Consider the following 17,910-nt stretch of genomic DNA (forward strand, 5'->3'; position numbering starts at 1 on the left):
AAAGGCATTATAGAAAAACATTATGGTCTGATATTTACATGCATGGTTACGCGTGCAGTTCACTTAGAAACGTGTCCAGACCTAAACACAGATACGTTTCTCAATGCTTTCAGAAGATTTTGCAGTCGTTGATGCCAGCTCCAACTTTTCTACAGCGACAACGGGAAAACTTTCGTTAGCTTTGGAAGAACTGAAGAGAACTGTTAAAGCCTTGGACAATGACAGAATCTACAAAGCATTAGCAGTAGCCGATACAACGTGGAAATTCAATCCTCCATACGGCCCTCATTTTGGCGGTGTCTGGGAGCGTTTGATCCAGAGCGCCAAAAGAACGCTTCTCCTCATTCTAGGATCCAGAAGACTCTCTTTTGACACTCTCCTAACAATCATGGGGGAAACAGAATCAATCCTCAACTCCAGACTACTGACTAACGTTGCTGAACAGCCTAACAACGAGGAACCTTTGACTTTCTAAAGCACTTTCGTATCCAGCGTCCCCTCAATAGCTTGCCACCAGGACAATTTGGAGAACAGCAAACTGCAAGCTTGAAAACATGGAAGAACACGCAGAAGCTGATGAACCATATATGGCCACGCTTGGTGAAAGAGTATCTTCCAACCCTTAGCCGACGGTCAAAATGGTCAAACAGCAACGATCGACCGCTCAAAGAGTATCTTCCAACCCTTAGCCGACGGTCAAAATGGTCAAACAGCAACGATCGACCGTTCAACATTGTTTCGGTGTTGAAAGACCAAACACCAAGAGGCATTTAGCCACTGGGAAGAGTCATGGAGACAACGCCAGGATGAGATGGAGAAACATGAGTCGTGAAGGTAAAAACGGCTTAAAACACGTTCGTTTGCCCCGTTTCCGGTCTCGCACGTGTTTTTTCTCCGTAGTTTTTTTAAATCGAATTTTCTTTGGTTTAGGCGACGTGAGTTAACCTTATCCCACAAATTGATGTAATAATGATATTGACGAAATTTCAGTTTAGAGTTTCAGAGCCAATTTCAAAGAAGATGACAAAATACTTCAATTGATGCCTCCAAAACCCTTGATGCCCCCTTTGTGCCCTTGCAGCATGTTGCCAATGTCATTGCAACTTTCAAGATGATTCAAATAAACCGACAAAATTGCAACAAAGACTTGACTCTTTTGTCCAACAACGTGAAACCTAGACCTGCTCTTTTAGCGAATGATTAGACTAGAGATATGTTTTAAAACAATTAGAATCCCGGCATTTTCTATTTTGATGACAACAGTGACACTTCCTTATCACTAATTTTCATTTCACTCTGTCTACAATGAAAATCGATATGTTAACCGACAGTGACAAAAAACGAAAAAACGTGATGTCACTCGTACTGAGTTAGCGTTGTCCTCAATGTTGAGCCTTTATTTTGCCTAAAGCCTTTGTTCTACAACTTTATTAAGTAATCACTAAAGATTCAATATAGAGACATAATTGTTCTAGCCAAACGAGACTGAAGGAACCGGCAGTTTAATTTCAACGTTCAACGAAAGAACAAAAATTGATAATGACCTAAATTATTCCCAAGCCAAAAAGAAACAGATTTAAAACTGTATACAAAAAATAATGTTGAAGTATTATATACTGATAAGTAAGGGTGAATAGATAAACGCTAAATCAAACAAAAGTCTAATTTTTACTCTGAGTAATATTTGTATGTTGAAGAGTGATTCAACAGATCTCCTTGTGATTTTTGGTCATTAGTAACAATTTTTGGTGCAAGGAAAGTATTGATTTAACTTCTTGTACCTATAGAGTTTCGGTAGAACATTCTTCTTGTGTTTTTCTTAAATAAATTGACATAAGCAGTTATTTCGTTTAATTTAGAGTTTTGTTTTATTGTCTTCGCCACTTGAAAATCTTCAACCGGTTGCTTCCAAACCATTTGAAGGTAGATTAATCTTGAACTCGTTAAGAAATGTTGCACTCCATGAAGCAACCAAAGTGGGTTTATAGGGGGTAATTGGTGACGTCACATTAATTTGATTTGGATTTAAATTATTAATAAAGTGCAGCTTCCCTACAAGTGTTTAATTTTGTTGAGGACATTTGACATAAATAACGATCAGTTAATCAATACGATGATTAGATTAGAAAAAAACAACGACTGAGAGACAACAAAAATGACGACCATAGACATCAGCAAGACAATTGTTTCCTCAACGTTTAAACCTGTCCTGCTCTTTCCCCAAGACGAACAAGTGAAGTCCCTCTGAGGATAGGGTTACCCACTCGTAAAAGCCTGGATAACCGGAAAACCCATTTTATATGATGGACGTGAGAAGAAAGGGATGATGGGAAAAAGGATGATGAAATAGAACCTTGAACCCATTATTACAATGTTGAGTTCCGATAAATATGGTTGGTATTGAGCTTCAGATTTAGTTCCTAGGCGATTCGAATCCAAACGCACGTTTTGAAAAAGAATTGTTTCAGATACTTAAAATTTATTAGAGTTGTAAAGACTAGATAGATATTGGTTTGAAAAGTCATATTATTGTTTGCACCTTTATGAAAAGTTGGGTTGGGTTAAAATCTGTTGGCATTAGATTGGTAGATAGGGTAGGCTGTTGGTAACACTGCACTTTATTAACACTATCAAACAACCATATGCAATCTTTTGAGGACATTTTTATATTTTTTTTTGCGGGCGCTTGGTCACGAAAGATGTGTTGTAAGAAGCGACAGGTCTGAATCAACTTTCGAGAGAGCTCTACCTCGTAACATAATCCTGTAGTCTGTTTGATTTGATCAATTACTAGCATTTGTTCCAAAATAAGACAAAGGAAACTCATGAAAAGTGGTATATCTCAGTTTGCTTAATTACTCCCAAATTCAAATTGTACACTACGGATACCAGCTAGCATTTGATTTTTTCACATAAAGAAGAAGATATACTCTTTTTTGGTGAAATAGCGATCATGTTAAGCCATCCGATTAAAAAGGAATCAAGATTGTAAACCAACCAGACAAAGTAGTCAAATGACTACGCGCAGACAACCATATAGTCTTGGTATAGAAACCAATGCTGTAAACTCATTGACAAATCAGACATCTAAACACATCCGAGACTTTCTCTTATGTAAACTGTATAACGGAAAAGGTGTCCAAGCTGGACAAATAAATATGGTTGTATTCCATGTCAACAATTGGACCACTTTGGATGATAAGAAGACAGCGGTTACGAACTGAAAGTGCCCGGCATTAACTCTTTCTTTTGGAATCGTTTGGGTTTTCTCTTAGAATTGTGTTGGCTACATGAAGAGACCCCCACCCTCGTCATTTTCGAAGATGTTCAGCCCGCTCGGCTAGTTGTATGATACTCAAATTTTGCTACGCCCATCTCTTCAACTGCAACCAACAGCAGCAATGCACAATTAAGCGGCAAAAATTGTCGGTCAAGCCCATTTGCCGAGTACGAGCACACAAGAAATTCTGGATTGGTTAAACAGCTTCTTTTTCTGGTCTGCGTTTTATTGTTTGAATTAATCTCTCTACCATACCGGTGGCTCTATGGTCTCCTGCGGGTGCCAGAATTAGTTTGATCTTTTTGTTTTAACAAAAATTTTTAAAATCTCTAGCTTTAAAAGCTTTCGCTTGGTCGCAGCGGATGGATCTTGGCATGCCGTGAAATTGGCAATATTCTTCTAAACAAGTAAGCGCCGTTTGTGTATCGCAATCCTTAAAAACTTGTGCGTGTGGAAAGCGTGTTAGGCGGTCTACTGAGACTAGTATATAACAGTTTTGTTTATGTTCTCTAAAAGGGATGGGTCCGGCAAAGGCTAACTGGACCTCTTCGTTAGGTTCAGTTAGTTTAGGGAGTGTCCCTAGTGATTGCTTTGGTAAAATTGGTTTTAGATGTTTATCTTTCTTGATACAATCGCCACATGGTTGTGCTTTAGTTGTGACGTCCCTATGGATTTGCGGGAACCAGGCCAGGTCCGCGAGACTGAGCATTCCGGTTTGGCCTGGGTGTGTTTGGTGTAGTGAATCTAAAACTAATTGTCTAGGGGTTGCGGGTAACATTAATCTATTGTCCTAAAGCACGCATCCAGATGGTGTGACTGAAAAATCTCTTTTCAGTGAGTAGAAATAATGGCTCACTCACTTGAGGGTTTCCCAGTCCCGATCCCGGATTAATTTGATAATTGGTGCCATTTGGAGATCTTCTTCTGTTGCCTCCGCTAAAAACTCCTTGCCAAACACTTGATATAAGTTTTTCCTGTATTGAAGCATGTCTCTTGAGTTACTAAGGGCATAGATGGGGTTTGAAGATTCAGGTATTTGGGCTGCTCTAACCAGACCCTTAATTGCTCATCTTCTGTTTGTGTGGCAATAGTTGTTGCTTTTGCGTGTTCCATTTTGTTATTTGATTTATTTGTTCTTCTCTTTCTTTGATGATTTTTTGTTCAAAAGTATTGTATTTGGGGCGGCTTCTAGTTGTAACGTTAATTCTATTGTTCCCAGGGGATTTAGTAAGAAGTAATTCGAAGTAAAAGAATTGATTGATTGAATTTTTTGTGTAACTTTTTGAATTTTGGATTGTAAAACCGGGGATCTTTGATTGGCTGAATTAATAGTGAATGATTTTTTTGGTGACCGAGACTGAATTAATTGCGATGAAATTTGGTAAAAGGAATGCGACTGATTTTTGTTTACATCAAACCGCTGTCGTTATTGTAAACTTGCGTACAATTATGTGCTGCCATATAAATTGGCTTATATTTGTATGGGAGAGTGCGCGTAGACGATATTAATTTCATCGAATTTTGTGTTAGCACGAATTTAAAGTCATTAATTAAATTGATTATATACTGTGTATCATCGGCCGACGGTGAGGGCGGCTGATTTTTTGACTGGTGGCTAATCAGCGAACCCAATGTTTTTTCCGAGGATATACTCTAAGTTAAAATTGAATGGTAGTAGTCTATCTAGTCCATCTTGTTAAGCGGCTTTGATATGTTTTTAGCCGTGGTTTTCGTTTAACCCTGTTGGGAGCGCCCGTGGTCCGTTTGTAATGTAAATTCTGTTCCATAGAGGTAATGTTTAAAGTGTTCGAAGGACCATACCACGGTTCTAAATCATTTGTGCTATATCTGGCTGATTATTTAAAAATCGGCTGGCAATTGCCATTTTGTGAATTTCGTTATTATTTTTCTGTTCTGTGCTGGCACCGAATGTTTTAGCGCTTGCATCGCATTTGACGCTTGTTTGTTTTGTCGTGTCGAAGTGTGTGTTTTCTATTAATTGATGTATTTTGTTTTTTAATTTGTTGAATGTAGAACTATGTTCGTCCTTCCAATCAAGTTTATTGTTTTTTGATTCTTGATTTTTCTTTGTAACGACCGTAGTGGTTCGGAAAGGTCCTCGAGATTCGGAAAGAATTTTGTCAGGTGGTGTACGCTCACTAGGAACGATCATAATTGATTTAGAGTTTTCGGGTTGTGGAGTTTCATTATATCTTCTTTTTTTGTAATTAGTGGGGTAATTCCGCTCGGGGTTATAGTGAATCCGAGCCATTCGATTTTGCTTTTAGCGAAGTCGCATTTTTGTAGGCTAATTGCTAGTCCTTCGTTGTCTAATTTTTCAATAATTTTATGTTAAAATAGTTTTATGACAAAATAGTTTTGTCGATTGTTTTTGGAACGTTGCAGGCATTTCAATTAAACCATAAGTTCAATTTTGGAACCTATATGTTCCTGTTGCTCTGGTTTTGCTGCTAGTAATACTGAACTGCAAAAATTTTTCGAACCCTAATTCTAAATAAAAAAAATAAAAAATTTGCAAACAAAACGTGAGACTACGATGTGTTACATTTGTCCGTTACTATAACTTCCCTAGTTTTTCATAAATCCGAGGGTCGATTCTCTTGAGGAACCAGAAGTGTTTCAACCGAGTGCTTTGTTATTTAAAGGCCACTGAAAAGTCTACTATGAGCGGAATACCACAAAAAATACCACAAAAGATTATAGCACACTTTGGCCTGGTTTTTTTCAGCTGTAACTTAAAACATTTTTTCTTCGAAATGCTGTAAACGTTATCTTTCAACTGTTTGAAGTAGATAATTGATTAGAATAAATTGCTAATAATATTTTCGAAACTAAGACTGTTTTTCCCAAAATCGCATTTTATTAAGAATAACAAGCACCCAAGGTTGGCTTCTAGGAAATGTGGAAGAAAAGCAAGTTTGAGAACAATAGCACTAGATTCTGCATAGTTTCTTGGCACTTTCATTTATCTGGTGGCAACAGTGGCTCCACCTTGCCGCTCATTTTCATTTCATCTGTCTACCATGAAAAATTTTTACGTTAAGCGAGGACAACAGATAACGTGTTGTCACTCGTACTCAGTCAGCGTTGTCCTCGATTATGAGCCTTTTATTTGCTTTCAGCCTTTTTTACTCGACCGTAATAAGTAATTACAACAGACTCCATTTAAAGTCATAGTTATTCCTGCCAAACAAAATTGTAGGAACAGAAAGTTTAACATAAGAGTTTATCAGAAAAAGTACCAAATTGATACAGACCTTGAGTTATCAATTGACCTAAACCAAAAGCGAAATCTAAGTTTGAAAGTTTTTAAAAGATGAAAGTGAAGTATTTTAAAGTTGAATTTTTAAATTATGAATCAGATAATGATGCTTTTTCTTTATAATTTAAATTTGTGTGTTGATGAGTGAGTCAACAGATTTTGTTGTGATTTTAGGTCATTAGTAATAGTTTTTGGTACACAACGTGTATTATGGAAACTTCTTCTTGTATTTATAGATTTTCGGTAGACATTTGTTTTCTTAAAAATGATGTAAGATGTTATTTCTTTTAATATAGAGTTTTTTAGTATCGTTGCCATTATATAATCTTCAACCGGTTGCTTCCAATCCATTTAAACGTAAATTTAGTTTCAATTAAAGATTTTGACTTGAAAGGAACTTTAACTTTTGAAAATATGTTGCATTCTATAAAACAATCAACGAAATTTTATAAAATGTAATTGTTAGCGTCACCTTAATCTAGGTTAGATTTCAAATAATCAGATTTCAAAAATACAGCTTCCCCAACAAGGGTTTAACTTTGTCTGTTGACATTTGATTTAATCAACGATCAGGTAATCAATATTTAGGGTAGATTAGGTTGAAATCGGAGTACAACAACGACTGAGAGAGAACAACAATGACGACCGTGGACATCAGCAAGACGATTGTTTCCTCAACTTTTAAACTAGTCCCGCTCTTTCCCCCAGACGAACAAGTGAAGTCCCTCTGAGGATAGGGTTACCCACCCGTAAAAGTCTTGACAAGATAGGAAAACCGTAAAACCATTTAGCATGATGGACGGGAAATTAAAGTGAACTCTACTAGGTCTGCGGTAAACCTAAGTACCTGATAGGCAAAGCATTCTTTCAAGTGGACTATTAGTGGGTGAACACCGACAAGCTATTCACGCCATCTGCAATCATGTTTAAATATATTTTTTGATCAGGTATTTAATAAACTGAACAAAGAATCTGGTCTAGCTTTCAATCTTAAAGTCGATGCCCACTTTCCTTATCATCAAAATTCTTGAGAGCCTTAGAATATCACTCAAACGAGAAACATTAGAACGTATTCTAATTTTTATAGTTTTTGGCAATTGATTAAAGTTTTTTAACGCCTGGACAAACTATATATAGGGGTTGAACGAAAGGCTTGGTATAACCCTTTATTCAGTTGAAGGGCAGTAAGCGTGTGAAGTTACTGGTCCTCCCAGTAGTGATTTTTTCCAGAGAAATATTGAAATATCCCAAGGGGACTTGTGGAATCGTGAATAAGATTGACCTTCATCCTAAATTTTCAAATGTATTGTGATATGAGTGGTTTGAACTCTTTTAAATGTCTTCATTGTAGACAAATATAGTACTTTAGTCGTTATTTCCGTAATTGGGGTCTAACTGGCATGTTTCATTAATCGCTGTTGTTCAATACTGAAAAATATACCTTCAGTATTTTCAATAATGAAGCAAATATGAACTAGTTTCTCTTGTCACTGTTATCCACACATGCTGACCAATCTAATCTTAAAACATGATGCTGGTAGATAAAGCTGACCGTTACGAGTAACTTTACGCAATCAAATGTTGCTTTTGCCGCGTAATGTTTGAAGTTCCAGTTAAATATTTGGGAGCAGAATTTCACGTGCCATTCACTTCGCCTAATTAACTGATTAGAAAGCCCAACTTAAAAACCAATACGAGCAAGCAGTCAAACGCAAAATGCAGTCCTTGCTTTTAGTTTGGTTCACAAGCTAATAACAATTTTGCAGAACGTATGTGGTTTTTGCAACGTAGGGGCATCCATGAGTTGTATGCTTTTAACCTACCATCACATGTTTAAAAGATGAAAAAAAATAGTGGAGGAAATGGAGTAGAAAACTAGCCACTTGAAGGTGCAACCTGAACAAAAAGAGTGGCATAGAATAAAGAGATGTTTTAAATATTTTATCTACAGTTCCAAGTTGGCCAGTGCAGGTGAACATTGAGGCACATCGTGCAAAACGGAGCCAGACTTTGAACTTGAATTAATCACATAATAAAGGGTGCAGATTTTCCCCTTTTGAACGCGTGCATATATCCATAGCCAGCTATTTCATATCTGGGAATATATTTGCCTTTTTGCGCTCATGTGACAAATCCAACATGCGATCAAATTTGCCAGTTTTCCCAGTTTGGTGCAAACACTTGAAAGAGCGCATACATTGAAGTAAATAAAACCACGTGAAATTTGTAAAAGGTTCGAGCAAGAGGTCCGATTTAATCAATTCTGAACAAGGTTAAGAGTATTACTTAATCGACTCAATTTTTCCTTAAAATTACCTAATTTTTAAAATTCCTATCACAATTGGATCTGTTATGTTTCGGTATTATTTTTTGCCAACACCACCCCCCTCCCCCCTCCCTCCCCCCCCCCCCCCCCCCAATAGAAATATTAGATATACGCCCACCAAGCTGGGGTGCCCAAAACAATTTTCTCCAATTTCTTTTTGCGTTCTTTTTTAAGTTACATGTCTCTTGAACCAAAAAGCATCTTTTTTCTTATCAAGTGTACAAACCACTAATTATCACTCTTTGTTCCGTGTTCTTAAAATAAACCGTTGCGTTATGGTTTCATTTTCCACAGTATCGTCTCCTGCCCGCAAACCTTTCCATCGAACACGGCTTAACTTGAGACATTTACTCCATATTTACAGTAGCGAAACGTGACAAGAAGGGTTTCCTTTTCCCGATTACAGCAACTAAAGTAGTAGCGCCAATTTCAGTCACGCACGTGAATCAAACTGACATTTCCTAATTTTTCCTCATTCTTAAAACACGGCTGAAATGTACTATTGCGCTTAACTTCTTCCTACCGGGTCTTAATATTCCGCATCCGTATTGGTTAGCGAATAAGCAGCAAACAGCCAAGCGCCTCTGGTTATAACACATAACCTAGATATAACCTCGCACTCTACCCTTGAATATGCTGCGCGTTCTTGTTGTAACACCTATAGCTTGTTGCGTTTTGCTACCATTCCTAAATGGAGGAGGCACGGGGTGGTAGGGGGGGGGGGGGGGGGGTAAGGTGGTCGGGCAGTTATTTTACAGGGAAGGAGGAGGGGAAAGGAGGGTACAGGGGAGGTTTTCTTTTTTAGTTTAGTTGAATCGAAAAGTATTATACTCTTTTTCGCCTGCTTATACTTTTCATTTACCACAATCAGCAAAAATACTCTTCATAATCTTACCTTTCTCTCTCTCTCTCTCTCTCTCTCGCTATTCCCTCTCTCCCCCTATATGTGTATATGTGTGGTGTGCACGTGAATGAAATTGAATGCTACAACAGAATTGGTGAAAAGTGAAGGGAAAACACACATATTGTTTGTATTTTTGATTCGAGTATACTTAGTTGTAGTGCATTCTATTATTTTTCCTCGGTGGAAACCAAATACTATGCTTGCTAGTCAACTTAAAAGCCTACCATGCGTATATCATCAAATGGAGCAGTGTGCGAAAAAAACATGAAGCTTATTTTCGGCACTTTTATAGCAGCCTTTTATTACCTATAATTGTTTTTAATCCGCATCCAATATGCAAACATTGCAATATAATAGTTATAGTTACCTATTTTGTTCCTAATACTTTCCAACAAATTCACTCTATGATGTAAATTCATTACAAACTTTTTGCAACATGTTCGAATTTACAAAGCAAACTTTTTCGACGGCTTTTACCCGAATTTCCACAGCCGTCGGCTCAGCTAATTTGGAGCAACAAAATGCATCAAGCCCATCTAAAACAGCACAAACAGACAACAGTAAACAACTCGCTCCCTCTGACAAATTAGCCCCTCCCACTTTTCCATGTTATCCCTCTGAATCCAATCAAAATTCAGGTGATGGTCCGACGTTAGAGCACCCCAAGGACGAGGACAACTCAGCTACAATTGAGATAGATACCACTTCAAATTTTGATCAAAATTTTACAAAGTTCGGACAAGCCAATAACTCAAGCAATGAAATGAGCTTGCCACTTTTAAACACTAATTCAACTGATGCAGACAACTTTTATGAGGAGGATTCACGTTATTCGCCCATATACGAGAACTCGAGCGTTTTGCAAAATAATTACACGTTTGCATTTGCTCAAAACTACCAGGAAGCAAACATCCATGAAACCATTTACAATCATGATGCAATGGAAGAAACCGTATCAGGTAAAAACGATTCTTCACTTTCAAAACAACTCAGAACTATTATTTCGTACTCAGCAAAATTAGTATAGGTCTCAGGCTGTTATTTTGGAGGGAATTTTGAAGCCTGGATGACAAGACGTGTCCAGTGTACAAATCTGCACTAACTGAGCAGTTCATATTTCTAGTTTTAAAACTTGCCAACATGTAACGACGATTCTCCTATCAATGACAAGGAAAGACGCCAAGTTCATTTCAGCGGTTTCAAATCCGTCCGGATATTAATGTTGTGCAGCTAACTTTTATGAAATCTTTTATCCGCTTTTCTTTAGATTACTAGCTTTGCTGTTCAGCCATTAGTTTTTCTCAGAATACAAAAAAAATCTAAGTTAAAACAATTAATTTTCCTTGAGATTTTTGTTAATAACTCAAGCGATAAACCAAATCAGGGAAATACCAAACCAAAAAGATGCCGTCCTACAACACGGCTATGATTATGCAAACTTTCTGTATCTTTAACAAACGAAAAACAACTATAGACCAGATATTTTTACCTGAAGTTTTGAATATTTGTAATGAAACTATAGTTTCAATTGGTTTCAATAATACCAGTGTTGGAACTACGCTCGGCTTCGTTAAAAACATTAAGAGAAACTGACTAAACTCTTTGTACAAAGTTTTTTTTACTTAAAAACTTTGTTCATCAGAAAGAAAGATTGAGAATATCAAAGTTAAATCTCTTTTCAATATGTCAAATTTAGTTAAACTGTACAATCACAAAGCTGATTTACAGAAACCAGCCAGAATAGGAACGATAACAAAAAATTTACCGCACAAAAATTGTGCTTTCTTACGCACTGTATGTGAGTTTGATAAAACCTAAAATTGCAAATGTCATCTGATTTTTGGTAGTTTTTCAAGCGCTTTTTATACTGCTCTACATGTCAATTCTGAATTCTTGAATGGGTAGAGATATTTCAGTAATCAAATACTCTTAATTAAATGATTTCAGAGTTCTTTATACAGTGCACTGCTTGCTCTGATTTGGTCTGAATATTGTAAAGTTTGCTGAAATTGCCATACCAAATTTGGTATCTCATAAGCCATTTTAGCCGAATTCCATTTATTAATAGATTCGACTTGGTAATTAATAATACATGCCAATAATGATATTATGATTTTGAGGATCGTTCTAGTCTGAGTTGAAATTTATCTTCATGTATGATAATTACGTACTGTTCACAACTGCTAAATAAATGGACAAAATGAATAAATTTATTTAGCTTCGATGAAATGTAGCATTCAGTTTTGCTTTCATGCTATTCTATGTTCGCACATTGGTTTGAACTTGATCGATTTTGTTAGCTTAATAAAGAAGCTGGGCCTTAACACAACACAAGACTTCAAAAATAATTCTAGCGTTTTAGATTTTTTGATCAAACAGTAGTTGCCTAATTAGTATGCTTCATTCAGTGTCTCTTTTTTATTTAATGTAGCTTTAATCTTAGCTTTAATCTTCAGACCACCAAAGCACAAATCCAAGGTTCGAATTGTTTACGAAATTAACCAACCTTTTTTTAAAACTATTTTTGAACGCCTATTAAGTTTTTCGAGCTTTATATTCATAGCTGGAAGTGAATGTCAAACGTAATTAAACCTGGCTGAGCATCATATGTTTTTGGTATCATTAAAAAATGGTATGCATCTTCTCGAAGTAATCTTAGCAGTCTTCTGTTTTAGCTGTTGACATAAAGTTACTTCCATGTTTATAGTTTTGCGCAACAACTTACAGAGTTTTGCTCCTTGCTTTTTTGATGTAAAAAAGTGTTTTTTAGCGAAACATAAGCAAGTTAATTAAAGACTCAAACTGTTCTCAGTTGTAAGATCAAATAAAATTACGCACACTGCATTGCTCGGGATGAAACCTCTTGTCTGAAAATACATCCTATGACCATCTAAAGAGCTGTTCAAAATGTGTGACTAAAAAGATATTGGTTTTCAGGAGAAATACGAGAATCTTTAAATCAGTATTTATTTCAGCAACGAGTTTTTTTCTGTCTCATTCTCAATTTGACTGATATGTCATTAGGCTGATTTTACGAGCTGTTGGATTTTTTTTGAAGTATTTTAGACAATATTTGAAACACATCATTTAAACAAGCAATGTTTTCTATGTGTAGAGAAAATTTTTTAGTATTGTAAATTCATTGATATTTTATTGGAGAGGTACTCGTTAACACGTTTTGTCGGACATAGTCAAGTTCCCATATTTTTGTTGGTAAAATTTTCAAATTTCGTAATTTTGGCTTCGGCCATCTTGAATTGACGCATCATCAACAGGCTCCGGTGAGGAGATACCCATAAATGGGACAAAAGAAGGATCGAATGATGTAACCAAGAGACCAGAAGGTAACTCGCGATGACTAGATTTCCGTTCCGAGAAAAAAAAACTGATCAATAAACAGCTGAACAGATAAAACAAGTGCGAAATTGGTAGCAGGGTGGATTAACGTACCGTGAGCCGTTTTTACCTTGACAGCGTGTACAGATCCAAATTTTACAGAAAACGTTTTCACAATTTGTCCCAATGGCCATATCTCATGTTCAGGTCTTCGGACATCAACATAAGTTCAGTGACTTTCAGCGACTGACTCGGTTCAGATCACTTGCTCGCCTTCGCTGAAGCGGGAAAATTTTTTAAATATTCGTTTCCAGGCTGTTCAAAAGTCCATTTACCTTTTTTAACGACTTGACGAATGCTGGTATGTCTCATGAAAAATCTCCTGGTGGCAGTGAACTGTGGGATCTTTGCATCAGAAAAAAGTTTGGGGTAATGGTTTTTTCATTGTTTGTTATGTCAGTCACGTTTGTAAGGGGTCAGGATTTCGGCATGCGTTTGGTCTCAACCATGTTGGCGTTTAAGACATCTGATGTGAGCCTCTTGCTCCCTAGAATTCTCAAAAGGATCCGTTTGGCATTTTTGATCAACCATTCGCAGGTAGCACCAAAACTCACTCTGTATGGTGGGTTGAATTTCCAAATCGTGTTCTTTATCAGAACTTCTGAGTTAATTGTCAAGAGTAAGAACGCATCAATTTAGTTCTTTGTTTGCTCCAACAAACGTTTTACCGCTGTCACTCAAGAAGAGATTTGGTTGACATCCTTGTAAAAAGAAACGTCGCAGGGTGTCGGGGGACGCGTTTGTCTTTAAATGAGGGCATGACTCAAGATGTGCAGCACATGTGACCGTGCAAGTGAAAAACAGGCCGTAGCACTTGTTGAGGTTGTCTTTGGTGTCTTCGATATAGGTGGTCTGAAAAAAATCGATTCCTAAATTAGCTGATGCAAATTTCGAAGGAGTATCAAAGAACCTGCACAGTGACAGTGCAGCCATTAACGGCTGGATGTTTTGATCAGCAAAACGGCAGCACAAAAAGCATCATATTGGATGCTTAACAACGGTTTCTGAGGCTGATTACAACGTATCGCTGTTGAACAAAAACTTTGACGGATTCGGTACCTTATTGCATGCAAGTAAATGTGAATGCTCAAGATACAGGACTGTTTTTGCATCTTTAGCATGAAGATCTAGCAGTAATCTATCTATATGGAATTCCACAGGGGCAAATTGTAGTCGGCCTAGTGAGTCAAGTTTTCTGTTTTGTCTAAGTATGGGTTGACGGATCAATTCCTGCATTTAGAGTCGAGTTGGCGTCAACTTTTTAGCTAACTAATTGCTGAATGGAAAAGGGTTTTCCTTTGAAACCTGGATTAAGTTGCTCTATGCTTGACCCATGTAGTCTGCAGTGTACTGTTCCTTGCTTTTTCGTTGCTTTTTAATTCTGGAGAGAAGATTGTAAACAGTTGCGAGTGTCAGCAGCAGTTTGTCCAAGATCGAAAACGTGTTGAGTCAATGACCGTTTCATTTGGTTTTGATGTGCACGCTGTTGTGTTAACTGATAATTTTTTGTTGTGACTTGAGTTCCAATCAAAGTAAGGTTTCTTTAGGAAATTAGGAGCCTTTAACCAATTAGAACATAATTCTTCTTGTTCTAAGCCACTTGTTTTATGGTCTGCAGAACTTTGATTTGTTGGTACATAAAGCCATTAACGTGACAAGATTCTGTAGATGCGTGTATTTCTCTGAGCCCGTTAGCAACAAATTGTTTCTGCTTTTCCTTTGAAGCATTTCAATCACGAACAACTCCACCGTCTGTTTAAAACAATTGCTCGTGAATCTTAAGTATTGTCTCTTTTAAAATTGTTTTGAGTAATTGTATCCATACTTTTGCGGCCTCAAATTAAAGTTTTCGAACACTCAAACACTCAACGCTTTTAAATGAGCTGCCAACAGTTTTAAGAAAAGTTATTCATCAGCAATACTTCTTTTTCCTCCTAATACGCGAATGAAATCTTTTGACTTGTCCTCATTAAAATTGTTTGCTTTTTTTTGTAAAACTTTGGAAAAGTATTCTGTACTGTCTTAAGCACATTGATTTATGAGAAAGACTGCCATTGAGAGCAAGCAGAATGCTCGAAAATCAAACGAGTGAACTGAAATTACACTATAAAGTTGTTTTTTGACCACAGAAATCAAATTGTTGATTGATCTTTTTGTTTGATGACAACGTACATGAATAGACTTTTAATATTTAAATATACTCCTAATGATTGTTCACAAAAACATTACGTTTTGCCAAGTAAGTTGTTCAATAGTTTTGGTCCCATTAAAAGGTTGCTGTGCAATGACTGTCCTCGATACTTCGAACCGGCACTTGCCACCCGTCGAATTTCTTCCAGTTTGATTGGATCTTTAGCCAAATGATGTGGCCGGTATCGTAGTTTTTTTAGGTTCAGCCTCTGTCAATTCGATTGATTTTTAGTAATTTGTGTTTAACCTTTTTAAAGTGTTTGATGGTCTTTTATGTGTGTTATCTTAACTTAGTTTTTTTTCCAAGCTTAGGAGCTAATTAAGAGCACAGAAATAGTCGTTCTCTGAAAGTGAAACCGTTTTCCCCGAACCAAATCCACATTTCTCCAGGTTTCTCAAAACATGATAAACAAATGGATTTTCGTTTTTACACCAAACAGTTGATTTTTGGTTCTGGGTACTACTTCGATTGGAGGCTTGAAGACTAAGGTTTTTACACCTAAGTATGCTCAAACCTTGCCACCACAAATCTGAAGGAAACAAGCAATTTTTTCTATGTGTAGCGAAAATTGTTCTATTAATGTAAATTCATTGATATTTTATGGGAGAGGTACTCGTTAACACGTTTTGTCGGACATAGTCAAGTTCCCATATTTTTGTTGCTAAAATTTTCAAATTTCGTAATTTTGGCTTCGGCCATCTTGAATTGACGCATCATCAACAGGCTCCGGTGAGGAGATACCCATAAATGGGACAAAAGAAGGATTGAATGATGTAACCAAGAGACCAGAAGGTAGCTCGCGATGACTAGATTTATTTCCGTTCCGAGAAACAAAACTGATCAATAAACAGCTGAACAGATAAAACACGTGCAAAATCGTTAGCGGGGTGGATTAACGTACCGTGAGCCGTTTTTACCTTGACAACGCGTACAGAGCCATATTTTGTAGGCAATGATTTCACAATTTGTCCAAAGGCCATATCTCACACACAGGTTTTCGAAGATCTACACAAGGTCAGTGACCTTCAACGACTGACTCTGTTCAAACCACTTGCTTCTATGTCGTTTCCAGGCTGTTCAAAAGTCCATTTACGTTTTTCAACGACTTGAAGAATGCTGGTAAATTTCACGAAAAGTCTCCTGGTGGCAGTAAACTGTGGGATCTTTGCATCAGAAACAAGTTTGGGGTAGTGATTTTTTCATTTTTTGGTATATCAGTCTCATGTGTAAGTGGTCAGGATTTCAGCATGCGCTCGGTCTCAGCCATGTTGGCGTTTAGGAGCCTCTTGCTCCCTAGAATGATCAAAAGGATTCGTTAAGCATGTTTGATCAGTCATTCGCAGGTACCACCAAAATTTAGTCTCTAATGGGCTTTTTTTTGTGCATTTACTGATAAAACTGGTATCTTTGTTTGGTTTTTTTGTCATGATTTTGCAGGTAAATTATTGCTGCCATAGCATATGCTGACGGATCAAAAAAGACATGCAATCGATTTTTACTTTGATGTGAAAGTGCAAGAAAATTAATTGCTCACGCGTGCTCAATTGGGGGTAATCCAAAATATCTATATAATTTACTAACCACTAAGTGGTTTTTGTAATTTCTCAGGTAACGTTGTGTCCCATATTGATCGCGATGCCATATTTGCTGCACTACACCATGAGACGTATAGTCACTGGTGACGCAATCCCAACTGGGTCCAAATTTCAAGCAACAAGACTGAAAAGTTTTCGTTGGGTATACATTGCTGCATTCTTTGAAAGTTCTTCCAACGGTTTTAAGAAAAGTTTTTTATCAACAATATTTCTTTTTCCTCCTAATACGCGAATGAAATCTTTTGACTTGTCTTCATATGGATTACGTTCTAATGCTTCGTGACAATTTGATATGAGCTTCGTCAATTTGAAATCTCCTTATTGGAGGCTTTCTTTGACTTGCATTACACTGTTTTTTGCTTCAGCCATATTGGGCACAATTGAACGTAGTTGTCCGTTTAAAATTGTTTGCTTGTTTTTTGTAAAACTTTGGAAAAGTATTCTGTACTGTCTTAAGCACATTGATTTATGAGAAAGACTGCCATTGAGAGCAAGCAGAATGCTCGAAAATCAAGCGAGTGAACTGAAATTACACTATAAAGTTGTTTTTTGACCACAGAAATCAAATTGCTGATTGATCTTTTTGTTTGATGGCAACGTACATGAATATACTTTGAATATTTACATATACTACAAATGATTGTTCACCAAGACGTTACTGTATGCCAAGTAAGCTGTTCAATAGATCTGGTCCTATTATAACGTTGTTGTTCAATGACTGTTCTCGATACATCGAACCGGCACTTGCCACTCTTCGAATTTTTTTTCGGTTTGTTTGGTTTTTTAACCAGATGATTTGGCCGGTATCATAATTTTTTAGGTTCAGCCTCTGTCATTTCGATTGATTTTTGGTAATTTTTGCTTAATCTGTTGAATGTGTTTGATGGTCTTTTTCTTTTCTGTGTGTTATCATAACGTAGTTTTTTTCCAAGCTT

General features: G+C 36.9%; 1 protein-coding gene across 1 annotated transcript in view; it reads left to right on the forward strand.

The window, feature by feature from the left end:
• Positions 1–9,694: 9,694 nt before the first annotated feature.
• LOC142339376 (uncharacterized) overlaps positions 9,695–17,910 on the forward strand; it is a 50,684-nt gene continuing 42,468 nt past the window's right edge. The window contains exon 1 of the mRNA XM_075389385.1: positions 9,695–10,752. Coding sequence (XP_075245500.1) covers positions 10,230–10,752 — 523 coding nt within the window. The 5' untranslated portion in view covers positions 9,695–10,229. The remainder of the gene's footprint in view (positions 10,753–17,910) is intronic.

This window comes from Convolutriloba macropyga, chromosome 5 (genome assembly GCF_964194025.1).
Source record: "Convolutriloba macropyga chromosome 5, txConMacr16.3, whole genome shotgun sequence".
Classification (NCBI taxonomy): Eukaryota; Metazoa; Xenacoelomorpha; order Acoela; family Convolutidae; genus Convolutriloba; species Convolutriloba macropyga.